Source organism: Heliangelus exortis, chromosome 3 (assembly GCF_036169615.1).
Source record: "Heliangelus exortis chromosome 3, bHelExo1.hap1, whole genome shotgun sequence".
Classification (NCBI taxonomy): domain Eukaryota; kingdom Metazoa; phylum Chordata; class Aves; order Apodiformes; family Trochilidae; genus Heliangelus; species Heliangelus exortis.
This window is the reverse complement of record NC_092424.1, coordinates 4950467-4964474: the sequence shown is the minus strand read 5'-3', so window position 1 is coordinate 4964474 and position 14008 is coordinate 4950467. Positions and strand designations below refer to the sequence as shown.

Here is a 14008-nt window from a genome sequence, read left to right as displayed (position 1 = left end):
AAGATACACAGTAATAAATAAATGCCTCAAAATAAAATCAATCTGGAAATATCCAGGCTCACAAACCTTTCTAGAATGAAGAAAACCTGTTTAGAGCTTTCTGGCCTGTCAAGTGTCTGTCATGGCAGCTGGCATCCTTCTGGTTTGCCATGGGATGGAGGAGGATCTTGCATGCATTTTTAAATACCTGACATTATTTCAGTCACTCATGCACTGAAGTCCCCATCTGTTTTCATCATCATGAAAAAAAATCAATGGGTTGAATGTGCTTAAGTCACTCAAGAAGTCACCTGTTCACTCAATGAACAGGGAGTCAGTTGTACACCTGTATTAGGTTTGGGTTGTCTTTTTAGGAATAGATCCAGTATGGTTCTTGGCAGCAATGTGGAGGATTGCAATCCAGAGGCACTGGTTCAGCTGCCACATAACCCTGAGGGTACCTCATATCACTGAGTACTTCTGAATTGGAGTTGGTGGTACATTAGGGGGCCTGAGATATCCTTCTGAACTTTTACAGAGCTTTCTGAATACATCACTTGTCTCTTACACCAACTAAACCCCACAATTCCAGAGGCTTTCAGCTAAGAGCTGTTTTTACAGCATCCCCAGTAGCTGATCAGGATTGAGTTCATAAAACATTTCTTTGATTTTCTTCCTTTTAAAAACCTTGATGGAGAAGGTGGTGTTGCTCACTTCTTTTCACACGAGTCCAACTTTTAAGCACCTATCAGGAAAGTAGAGGCTAAGGAAATGCTTAGTGGAGAGGGGCATCACGTTCCAATTCCTGACCCTGCTGGTGTGGTTTTAATTGGATTAAATACAGAACAATACAAACATTGATGGTCTGGAGCCCTGTAAAGTGTCAGATCTCAGGGGAGTCCCTCTCTACCAAGGCGATCTAAAAATTAATGTCTGAGACCTTTCTAGGATTTAACTTTCTAGGATTTAACTAGGATTTAACTCCCAGAATACCAGGCTGTGTTATCAAGTGATCAAAACTGCTGTCCAAGCAAGACCATCTTTCTAATTGAGTAAAGTACCTTAAACAACAAACTTAAAAATGTGAACATCCTCAAGTTCAGAATATTTATCTGGGGACTAGAGCTGGTTTTCAAATTCAAGGGGTGCCAACACATTACCTCCATCTTGCCTTCTATAATTGTACTTCCTCAAACAGAAAATTGTGTTGTTTTCTGTAGAGTTAAAAGAGGACCAATATTTTCTTGGAGATACAGCAGCAAGAACTTGGACTTCTGATTTTCTGTGTGTTCACTTAGTATTTAGAGTTATCAGCTTCAGTTCACTCTGTGGAATGTAATAAGGGAGTAAAATGCAGACTGTGGGCATTTTACAGCACATACATGCAATACACAATTTCCTTTTGTTACTGTATACTATAGGCAGCCTTCCAAACAGGAAAAATGGTGAGAAATTCAAGTGCTTCGTGTCTATGGGTTTCTATCCAGAATTTCAGCATTGTGTGTAATGCATTTAGGAGAATAACATAACACACTCTCTGTCATCAAGTGAAGTTTCTAGTAATAAAAAATCTGGAGTTGGGTTCAAAGCATTTTTTTTTTCAAATTAGTTATCTGCTAATGGAAGTGTTGAGACATTTCCAAAGCTGAAATTTTATTTTGAGAGCTACACCAAAATATTCTCTCTAATTTCTTGGTTTTTAATAGTCACTACTACTGGTTTTATTAGAAAATTCTTTCTTTATTACACATTACAAGTGTGTGATATGGGAAAAATATTTAGTTGCACATGGGTAAAAAAATGTGATTATTGAAAGATCACGGGATTAGTATCAGAATCAGTAAGGTGTAGATTTAGATATACAAAACAATCTGAAATACACATGGTACAGCTATTTGTATGCAAGAGCTCTGTACTGTAATGCTTTATGACTTTGCCTTAATTAGGTTTTTCTTTCTGTCTTTCTTCCAGCTGTGATATTATCCTGATAACAGTTGCTGGGATGAAGCTCCTCCGCTCCTCGTTCTGTAACCCTATCAATCAGTTTGTGACTTTGAGCTTCACTGTCATCTTCTTCAGATTTGACTACAGGGACATTTCAGAAAATTTCTTGCTGGATTTCTTCATGATGTCCATCGTGTTTCATAAGGCAAGATTTATAGCTCCAAATAGAGCTTGTTTTTAATTCTCAGTGTCACTCTGTGATCAGTGGTAGGATTTTCTAGGAGTAATGTATTATTGGTACTATTGAGGAAAAAATCTGTAGGCTGAAAGAAGGTTCCTGTGAATGTCTTCTCTGGTTTTGTAGAGTGTTTTACTTTTTGTCCACATGTTGCTATAGAAGTTCAGGATTGTTGTTTCCAAGAGGAGAGAATCCTCAGTGAGTTGGAAGGAGCCTCTTGGGTCATTAGTGTGGGGCTGCCCTCCAGATCAATCGCCTGCTGTTTTTATCTAGGTTTCCTTTGAATGCCTCTAGTGTTTGACTCAACAACTTCCTTTGGGAAATTATTCCATTATCTAATCAGCCTTGTGATAATAAATGTTTTCCTAATGTCAGCCTTTACGTTTTTCTCTTCCTATTTTTGGTCTCTTATCCTTGTGATGCTGCCCTTAACCTTAACCTCAGAGCTCCTTCCTCTTATCTACATTGTTAACTCTTGGATGGTGCTTTAGTTGAATTTACTTTTAAAAAAAAAAAAAAAACACCTTTCTGAATCAGTCAGATCATTAGATCCTGGTTTGATTTGCTATATATGCTGCTTCACAGAAAGAAGCAGGTTTAACTGATACTGTGGTAAAACATGAGAAAGTATTGAAGATAGCTTTTATATATAGCTTTATATATAAATAAAGCTTTTATATATATATATATATATATATATATATATATATGTAAAGCTTTATATAGCTTTTACCAATTCTTTTGTATTTTGTTTCATTTTTGAACTTGCTTCCTGATTGCCATGACATATCTTTGCCCAGCTGGTGACTGGTGAGGTGCTGGTGTTTTTTGGTTCCTTGCTCTGTTTGGTTGGTTTGATTTGGTTTGGAATTGCTGGGGTTTTGTTGTCAGTTTTTGAGAGGAGAAAGACCTGGAAGTTTCAGTCTTCCTAAAGAAAAGCCCAGTTCATTGGTGTTCCATTGGAAGCTCCCTGTCATTCAGGTGAAGAGCAAAGCAGAAGTTAAATGCTTTTCCTGGTTTGTTTCTGTGTTTCTGTAAGGGAGGAGGGAAAATGGGGAAGAACAACACTCAATGAGGGACTTTGGGCTTTTTCTTTACTTAGAACTCTTGGCACCACCTGCTTCAAGCCTTCAAGAATAATACCTGGTCTGCTTTCCTTCTGCTGGGGTAAGGGAGCAGGGGGTGGGTAGAGAGGGCAGAGTAAAGAAGCAGAAAAAAGACACAGCCCTACTCCTAAAATAACCCCACACCATGCTCTGTGATCCTAAAATAGGGTTAGTGTCATTTTTTTAAGCTTCTTAGAGTGAGAGACAAGCAGTGGCAGGAATGCAGAGGTTGGTGGCATTGTGTCAGTTTCTGTATTTTTTGCCTTTCTACCTTTCCAAGGGCAAGGGATGTGTTTGTGTCTGCAGATGAGGTGGTCAGTGATGTGCAGCAGTGGACATCCCATGTCTGTATAATCATTCCTTTAGTCCTGAAACTTAAAAGATGTTCTGTACAGGATCCAAAAACTTAGCACCCTGGAATTCAAAGTCTCACATTTCATTGATTTTTAATATTGACCTTCTGAGCATATCACAACATAGTGGTGAGGATTATTGCATGGTTTGGGAAGAGAGAGATATAAAAGTTTTTCAGTGGTTTTGAGGGGGGAGATGCCTGGGTGGTTTAAAGGTACCATTTAAACTAGAAATATCAGTGATAGCAATATGAAGGAGATAAGGATACACACCAAATTAAGCTCTGCTCAGCTGAAAGTTTATACTCCAGCCATGTTTTGAAAGTGTAGTTTTAGCATTGATCTGAAATCTTCCTATCTGATAATACCTGAAGTTGTGCAGGTCATTAATTCATCAAGTGAACTTGTCCTTGTTCCATTTTTTAAAAATATAAATTCAGTTGTTGAGTTATTTATTTCACAAAAGCACATGCAGTTATGCAATGCTTATTAAAGCCAAACTGAAAAAAGCATTGTAGATGATAGAAATTAAAGTCCTCTTAATTTCATATCATGGAGGGCATAAGTTTTCTTTATCATAATTAAGCTCTGAGCTTTTATTAGCTCAATATTGTGTAACTTCAGCAAAGGGTATGGTCACTTGAGGGTATAGATGATGTGTATTTATTCCATGCTATAGGCCCTAAGCAAGCTGCATCCAACTCTGTTCCTTAAATCTTTATGGGTCTTTAAAGATTCTGCCCATCTATAGTGCAGTTATATTTATGTTTCAGTCAATGTTTACAACTCTTTTTAAAAAGAAAAACTGAACTCCTTTTTGTGACCATCACCTTTGGCAATGCAGAACTTACTACAGAGTCATGGCCAATTTCTGCTCACTCCTTATAAATGTCAGCTTACCCTCATCTGAATGAGGGAACTCCAGAAGTGCTGTGCCTGAGCCATCATGGTAATTTTTAAACATGATTACCCCACAAAAAACCATTTGCATGCTTTTCAAAGGGTGGTAGCAAGCATTTATTTTCTTCTGCCAAGCACTGTGGAACAAGGCATCAGAACTCAACATTTGCAGCAGTGACTCTTGAAGCAGATTATGTTGAATAAAACCTTGCTAATAGTGTTGGTTAGAATGTTTGGCAATCTCTCACTGATTGTGCTTCCCTCATTTTGCTGTTGTTTTAACATAATTTAGTCAAATCAGAAGCTCCAAATGAGCATATTGCTTCCTGAACAAGCTGAGGCATGGAAGTTGGAATTGCTACTCCCAGATTTTTATCTCTGTTTGCAAATAGCCAAACCACCCACTCTGAGGTTGCACACAGAGCAAGAGACTCCAATCAGGTCTATTCCTGGGGATTTTATTTTTTTTTTCTCTTCTTTTTTTTTTCTTTTCTTTTTTTTTTTCCTTTTCTTTTTTTCTCTTCTTTTCTTTCTCTTCTTTTTTTTTCTCCTCTGTTTTTTTCTCCTCTTTTTTTTTCTCCTCTTTTTTCTCCTCTTTTTTTTCTCCTCTTTTCTTTCTCCTCTTTTTTTTCTCCTCTTTTCTTTCTCCTCTTTTCTTTCTCCTCTTTTCTTTCCCCTCTTTTCTTTCCCCTCTTTTCTTTCCCCTCTTTTCTTTCCCCTCTTTTCTTTCCCCTCTTTTCTTTCCCCTCTTTTCTTTCCCCTCTTTTCTTTCCCCTCTTTTCTTTCCCCTCTTTTCTTTCCCCTCTTTTCTTTCCCCTCTTTTCTTTCCCCTCTTTTCTTTCCCCTCTTTTCTTTCCCCTCTTTTCTTTCCCCTCTTTTCTTTCCCCTCTTTTCTTTCCCCTCTTTTCTTTCCCCTCTTTTCTTTCCCCTCTTTTCTTTCCCCTCTTTTCTTTCCCCTCTTTTCTTTCCCCTCTTTTCTTTCCCCTCTTTTCTTTCCCCTCTTTTCTTTCCCCTCTTTTCTTTCCCCTCTTTTCTTTCCCCTCTTTTCTTTCCCCTCTTTTCTTTCCCCTCTTTTCTTTCCCCTCTTTTCTTTCCCCTCTTTTCTTTCCCCTCTTTTCTTTCCCCTCTTTTCTTTCCCCTCTTTTCTTTCCCCTCTTTTCTTTCCCCTCTTTTCTTTCCCCTCTTTTCTTTCCCCTCTTTTCTTTCCCCTCTTTTCTTTCCCCTCTTTTCTTTCCCCTCTTTTCTTTCCCCTCTTTTCTTTCCCCTCTTTTCTTTCCCCTCTTTTCTTTCCCCTCTTTTCTTTCCCCTCTTTTCTTTCCCCTCTTTTCTTTCCCCTCTTTTCTTTCCCCTCTTTTCTTTCCCCTCTTTTTTGTCTTTTCAACATCATAGGACTTGGTGGCATGGTTACTTTTTTAAAAGTCATGAGGAGTTTACATTTTGACAAGTTGCAGAATGTGAAAATGTAATGCTAGGAGGTGATTAGTGGGATACAGAATGTGTTGTTTTGACTTTCACATTGACTTGGGTAGGGAGTAAGAGAAACATTTAGGAAAGACTTTCTTATTTTTAAGAATGATTGCAGCTTCCAAGTGGAACAAGATTTCTCCATCTTGCCTTATACCAAGACTTCCCTTGTGGCCATCCCAGTTTGTCTCCTTGGCTATGGCCTGGGATTCATCTGTTCAAAACTCCCCTTGTCTGAATTCTTTAAATCAGGGCTGCCTGGCCTTTTAAAATTCTGTCATTCAAAAATTGTGGGAATAGTGTTTTACAGGAAGTCAAACCAGAAAATCAAGATGGGTGTCTTGGTCTATATGACTCTGTGTAAACTTTTCAAATGAGCCAGTTGTTCTCTCTGGACTTTTTAGGAGATATGGTGCAAATATTAATAAGAATGTTCATATTAATTGAAAATGGAAACCCACAAATAGCTGAGAGCATCTTCTTCATAAGCAGAGCAAAGATAGAATATAAAACAGGATGTAGGAGATTTTTTCCTAGACTTCTAAAAGTAGTAAAAGCCCTATGATTTTCTCTGTAATAGGATAAAAAAAAATGTAAGAATATTAACCATTTGGGAATCATGAAAAGAGCACATGATTTGAGAAGGGTGAGAAGCTGAACCTTTCTTCCACCCTTCTGATACCTACTGACATAATACTTAACTGAGGAAATGCTAACATAGGCAACACTTATATGGAAGGAGAGCATATGGATGGTTAAGTACATGTCATAGTTCATCTTTCTTCCATGCAGGAAGAAAAAATAAAAAAAAAAGGGTTCCCAGCACTGCCCTTCTTGGCAGATGTGTGAGCTGCTTTAAAGGATGCCTGAAATAACAACTGTTCAAGGCAAGAATGAGCAGGTATTTTTAAGTGTGAAGTAGAAAGCAATGCAAATCATCCAGTGAAGATTCCAGTTTTTAACTCTAGTTGAGTGTTAAAGATGCTCAGGACAAGGCTTGTCCCCAGCTCTTCTTCTGGGTTCTCTTAAAGATGCAGCTCAGCATCCAGTGCCATGGACATCTTTAAGTCACAGTGTTTTCCTGAACTACTTTTGGAACCTCAGGTGATGCTAATGTTGAGCTGAAGCAGCAAAGGCAGCAAAAAAACCTTGGTAGTGTGAGTGTGGTTGCTTCTGGCTGTGATATGGTCTCAGCTACTACAAAAAAAAAAACAAACAACTGGTGGGTTTTTTGTTTTGTTTTTTTTTTCAGTCTCTACACTACTGGGAGCAACCAGCAGTGTGTTGCAGGTTCCTTTATGCCAAACCATGGTAAACTGGGGTTTATTTACCAGCAACTATTTCAACTGAGAAGTGATACTAGGCTGTGATATGGATTTTTGCCAAATCTGTGTAGCTTCCTTTAAGACCTAAAAAGCCACCCCAAGCTCACCCAATTACCTGCTATGCATATCTTGATGGGCTAATAAGACCAGTGTCATTAACCCTCTGATGTATGGATTGAAGCTTCTTTTCTCTTTTAGTGTCTTCTATGTTACTAGTAGACAATTTAATGGCCTCTTAATTTGTGTGTGTGTGGATGAACTAATTAGCAATACTAAAATATGAAATCACCTTATATTTTCTCATAGCCAAGTCCTCTGAGGGTTCTGAATTTATCTTCATGCATAAAGCAAAATAATCAAAGAACCAGAGCTTGTTAAATTTGCCTTCATTAACACTGAATTCATTTGCCTAAGTACTCTTACCCCTGCTGAGCTCACTTAAGAATACAATTTCTCTGTCTGGTATTTTTCCTTTTTTCCGGATAATAAGGAATCTGCATTTTTTATTTTTACAACAATTTTTCTCTTTCTGTATATTTCTTTCTGCCATTGTATCCCATGTCACACATTTATGAAAGATGATCTTTATGTCAAAGTAACTCCAGCTAAGACAACCAGTTTCTAACACCCTACCAAACCTGTGCTGATCAGGCTTAACTTTCAACAACCACAGCACAATTCCTTGGACAGGAAAGAAATTAATGTCATCTTCTTTTCCTTCATTTTGTGAGGAAGTGCTTCCCAGTGCATTGACCTTCTTGGTGCTTTGTTGAAGCCAAGTAATTAACCTCTTGGATCTTTTTATTGCCTTTGTGGCAATAAAACTCTTGGTTAGTTGGCATGTGGCATTGATTTGGGTGCTACAAAAGACTCACTCTCTTTCCTGTCCTTTTCTGATTTTTTTATCCTTCTCTAAATCTGATGTTTCACATCAAAGCTTCTGGCACTAAGTCTTTAATTCATACTTTAATCCATTTCTTGCCATTCGTGTATGCTGGAAGCCAATGTCTTAATCAGCTGCACCCTCTTGGCTCACAGCTGTTTCCTCAGCTTTTGATATCAGGCATAGAAACCCTGTTAAGACACTTTCTGCTGAGTAAAATACCCAGGGCTACATCTGATATTTGACAGGATAATTCCAGTGGTATTTTGCGTCGACTTCTGAACTCTCTTGAGCTCTGTACAGTTCATGTTTCCTTTTAATACTGGAGAAATAGTTTAATTTATTAATTTTTTTCATTCAGCCTCCCATCACTGACCTCTTTGTCAGACTTCATTTGTGACTCTATTACCAAAATTCATATTCTCTGGTGGTTTTTTTTCTTGTGGAATGGGATGAATGGACTCAGGGATGCAGGGGATGTACACCTGCTCCCGTGGTTCTGTCTGGCTCACTGAGGATTGTATCTCTCTGCCTTCATATTGAGAGAGTTCTGTATCTTCAGAAAAAGAAATCTCAAGTATCTGGTGCTCCAGCACACAACTTTGGGTTTTTTCTTTATCTCTGCTTCTATAAAGGAAACTTCTGGGAAGGTCCAGTCTTGGCAGGAGCAATGCCTGTGACAGCTTCACAGAAGAGGCTGAATTCCAGCTGGTTTGTTTCCATTAAGCTGATTAGCCCTGATTTTGTCCTCTTTGCCCACCTCAGGAAATCTGGGAGCCCTTTCTCACAGTACCCCAGGCCCTTCCCCAGTGTCCTTGCTGCCCAGCTAACAGAGGCTCTGCCATGGGCAGATCCAGGGCTCTTAGGTTCTTATCCTCCTGTTGGCATTGGCCTCATCATTGCTTCTGCCTGCTGGCTGACAAATACAAAGCTTTTGAGGCTTTTTACTCAAACTGTTTAAAACATGCCTGTTTTGTACACTAAGGGCTGAATGAGGTGTTCTGGGAATATATTCCTCTGAGGTTTGCTATCCTAACCTTGATATTTTCATCCTTTCCTATTAGACATTGATGTTAGACAATGAGCTTGAATATAAAATAATAAATAGAAAAGCTTCACAATATAAAAGCTTCAAATTTCTGTAAGCAGATACAAATAAAGACAGGTTGGAGAATGTTTGTGGGAGATTCAAACATAGTGCTGTTAAATACACCAGTAGAATGTCACAATAACTTAAGACATAAACATTAAAAACCTATAACATTTCCAGTATATCTTGTTCTGTAGGATTTCATATGTAGATTTAGTTTGGCTTTAATAAAAAACCAGAAAGTCAATTATTTGCAAAGCAAAGCTCTGAACTAGAATAAAATTATTCCACCTAAGTTTAATTTCATATCCATAAACACATACATGATCACAACTTTTAGCTCTTAATGTATCTTAATTTTTATCGACATACCAAAAAAAAGTAAAAAAAAAAAAAAAAAAAAAAAAAAAAAAAAAAAAAATTCCAGTAGGTATTAAAATTTACTGTCAAGATTCGGAGCTACCTATTGATTAGAATAAGCTCAAGATAAAAAATGAGAGTACCCTCCTACCATGTGAATCTGATTTGAAATCTGTCCCAAGTTCTCAAGATCTAAACAGATATATAAAGAAATACCTGTTCAAAGTGAGAAATAATTGCTTTTTACATTTAGCTTTTTTAACCTCTCAATTTTTCTTGTACAGAGTATGTGGTAGTATGTATATGACAGTTATTTATGTTTAAAACCAATTTATACATATCCTTTTCATAAAACACAGTGAAATTCAAGCTTAGCAAGAAAATGTTCATGTTTATGCATTATTTAGACCCAGTATTGCCAAGGAATCTGCCCACACAGAGTCCCAGGAGATGCTAAACAGAAAGAAAGGCTGCCAAAAGCTGAGTGCATTGCATGGGCTCCATCTCACATTCAGTGTCATTTAAATTCAGATGCTAATCTCTGCCCAGTTTACTGAAATCTACTGAACTGAATAAAGGAGATCACATTTTAGTGATGTTTCAGACTCACAAAATATTTTTTTTAATATTTGGCAACAATCCATTACTTTTTATTTTGTAATATTACTTGCTAATATTACAGTTCATAAAAAAATAACTGTATTTGAAAAGAACTCTGAAAACTTAAGTCCTTACCTTTGCTGTGTTGCTGCAGAATATTAGCTTATGCTCCAGGGGTCTGTAGAGGCTTCAGAACTCATAGAAGACTTAAGGATGATTAAGATGATCAAATATGTGTCCACATAAAATAAATAGGAAAGACAGATACATGTTTCACTTGACAGTAGTGGGAACCCTCTGGTTTAAAGTCATTGAATATGCTGATAATTCCAACTCTTTTTAGCAAAGACTTAAAAACTCCTTACTCTACAAAACTGTCACATATCTGGGAATATCAGAACTTTGTCCCTTAAATAATACATCATTTTTCTGCTTAGTGAACTGTAGAAAACATAGAAGATCTAAGAAGGCATAATAAAAATATTATTCTAGAAATCATCCTGAACTTGGATGCAGCATTCTTTATGAAAAAATAATATTTTATACATCGTCAAGGCAACTGGTATAAAGAGAGAACCAAAAAGCAGCACAGATTAATTTTTTTTGTATTTTTCACTTTAGATGAGAAGGTTCCCCCTTTGTACCTAGTGCTGTTAAAAAATACACCTCACCCTCTTGGGAGCAAGTTCCTACCTTCATTCAACCAAAGCTTTACTGAGGATAAAGTGGATATTTTACAGAATTGGAGAAGGGCTGTGATGTCCCATCAGGTCCCATGGAAGTGTTGATCAAAAGTAGGGCTTTGGCTTTTCTGACCCTTTCTAATCTGATGTTTTTCCTGAGGATTTAAAGGCTGTCTTGAAGTTTTTCCCCTCCAGCTCGAGTCTTGCAGTTACTGGAAGCTGAAACACAGTTGTGGTTAAAATTACTGGTTTTGAGGATTCCTCCTGTTTATTGAACAGCCTTAATTCCTTTCTGGAGAAAAGCAATAATGCACTGTGAGTCCTTGGAGTTCCTGAATCAGGTACAGGAGGAAAGCTTGATGTAAATAGTGTAAAAATGGAGAAATAGTTTGTTTCAGAGGGTTCTAACAATAGAATAAGTTAGTCATTTCAAGCCCCCCTTCTTAAACATCTGTATTACAGTTGCTAAGTGGCATCACCTTTAGCAAGTATAATTAGATATGTAAAATATTAATGGCATTTTACCCTCCTGGTGTTTTGCAGAAGGTGCCCTGGAAGCAGTTGTTTCAGGGGTATCAGAGGCACTTGAGAACTCTTAATGAAAAGCAGTAGCTTGAAAATCACACATTTTCAGGCCTTTAGGTGCAACATAGCAAGGCTCTTGGAAACCAAGAAGAGGTTCACTACAGTGTTTTATTTACCATTTTACTATTTATTTTACTATTTTACTATTCTGTTTTGCCGTTTTTACTATTTCCTATTTATTTCATGTTCTTGCAAATGGAAATGAACCCCATTGCCTGTCTTGTAGAAACATCAGCTGAGAGGCAAGTGTTGAAAGAAAGAAAATCAAGTTCAAGCAGTGGTGACTGTAGAAGCAGCAGGACTTGTTAGAAGCAGCTGGGAGCTTGAGCTCCATTCCCTGCTTTGCAAGAACCTCTAAATATTAAAGAATTACTAAAACAGTGTAGTGGAACAGGAAGCCAGAAGGGTCTCCTCCTGGATTTGGTTTCCTAGCAAATGCAAAACCTGAGTTTTATTTGAGGTTTGGAAACCTTTTGATGAACCCTGAGCTTTGAGCACAGTTGGGATGATTTATGGCTTTGTGATTTCAATCTGTAAGAGGTGGAACTTTTCTGGGTCCTGCTGGAGTTTTGCACTTTTGAGGTTTTAGATCTGAATCATTAGCTTTTCCAGCCCTCCTCTTAAATCTTTTAGCACATATAATTTTTCTCCCAGCTGTTCATTCAGGCATTTCAAATAAATAAAAATTAAGCAATACAGGGCGACATCACAACCAGCTAAACAGGGTTTAAATCAGTTTTAGCTGCAGTTCTGCTTTACTTAGCTACTTTAACTAATGTTGTAGTTTTCAAATCACATGTAGCATGTTTGAGAGAAAACAAAGTTGAGAAGATTGAATTTGTCATGCTTAAACTAAAGTAGGGGTAACCATGCTGTGCTTTGAAGAGATCAGAACATCTTGTCTTTATCAGGGCTTTGCTGGCTTTAAATAATGTGCCTGTGAAAAGATAACATAATCTGCATTTTGCATATTGCTCCTATTTTGAGTCATGCCAAGGCACAGAAAATAAATATGCACTGTGAGGTACTGCTTGCATCTCAGCCTGAAGATTTCCCACTTGGGGCTGGAGTTATCAGGGCACTGGTTGTAACTGGAGTTTGTGGCTGCTCTTGTGATAGTTTGGTGGCACAAAGACCAAAACACATTAATGCTCCTACGTCATCCTTACCTCTCCCCAATTAATCTGCAGTTATTTATTCATCCATGAATATTTATTCATGGAGAAGCTCAATGAAGCATCTCCCCAGTGCAATGCTGATGTGGGTACAGCAACCAAAGTAACACCATGTGTTACTCTGGGGGTGGTAACTCACAGGACAGGTGAAACAAGGCAGCCAGGGAAGGTGCATCCTCTCTGACTGTCAGCAAACTGGTAAATGCAGTGTCCCTGGGATCATGCTGTGTCCCTGAGAAGCTGTCATGGGGAATCTTGAGTCCATGCTAACAAACATCTGTCCCAGCCTGGATGCAGGTTGAAGGTGTGGAACTGCCACCTGAAGATGGACCGTGGCATTCAAAAGGATGCCTGGGGATTGCTTGGAAGATTTTGGGACTGCCAGCTGGACCAAACCAAAACCTTCCCAGGGACCTTTCCAACAATTTAACAAGATAGAGAATATCAGTGCCTGGGAACATTCCCTGGTAGCATTTTTACTATACAAGTAAATAAGCTTCAATGGCTTTGAGGGTGTTGGCAATATCTTGTTTTTCATTGACTCAAGCAAAAATTTATTGTAGGAAATTCAACATATATTTGCTCTATGCACATTAAATGCTGCATAATATAAAATACTGCATATATTTCTGCTTCACTGTCAACGTGTGTGTGTGTGTTGAGCACTGATGTCTATTGACTGTGAAATCTTTCCTGATAGTTTGTCAGGAACCTCCTTTTCAATATGGATCTGGTGGCCCAATGCAGAGCAGACAGAAGTTCTGTTTTGCCCTGATTCCAAGAGAGCTGGCAGAACAGAAAAAAAAAAAATGCAGTCTAGGGAATAAGTACACATCATTCTTGAATGGGTAGTTGCAGCACCAAGCATATTTTACAGGAAGCAAAAGTAAATTCAGGGTGTTTCTCAGTTTGTACCCCAATAATAAAAATTACTATTAATGCAAAGTCAAACCAAAGATGGTTTGAACTTGAATATGCAGCTACAATTGATGATTAATGCCAAATGTGTGCTTACATAGTGATGGTTTCACACTGAATCAACAAATTAAAACATGTTCTTGAGAAATAAGTGATTTCCTTGTGCAGAGCTGTGTGTGTCTTACACTGAGCATCCTTTGTTCCCTGTATCCACTTTCTCCTGAAGTCTCTTCTCTTGTGACTGTGTGAACTGGCACTGTGATATATGCAGCAAATATCAGAACCTGTTTTCCCACTTTCTATTTAAAGCAGACAGACTTTTGAAGAAAGGTAACCTGGGAACAATCTTAGTATGGTGGTTATAAAGGTACCTCCTTGCAAGTTTGAATTTCAAATGAAGAATAT

The 14008-nt window shown here is 37.9% G+C and overlaps 1 protein-coding gene across 1 annotated transcript in view; it reads left to right on the top strand.

The window, feature by feature from the left end:
• PCNX2 (pecanex 2) overlaps nt 1-14008 on the top strand; it is a 147816-nt gene that overhangs the window by 77673 nt on the left and 56135 nt on the right. The window contains exon 21 of the mRNA XM_071738991.1: nt 1951-2128. Within this exon, the coding sequence (XP_071595092.1) occupies nt 1951-2128 (178 nt within the window). The remainder of the gene's footprint in view (nt 1-1950; nt 2129-14008) is intronic.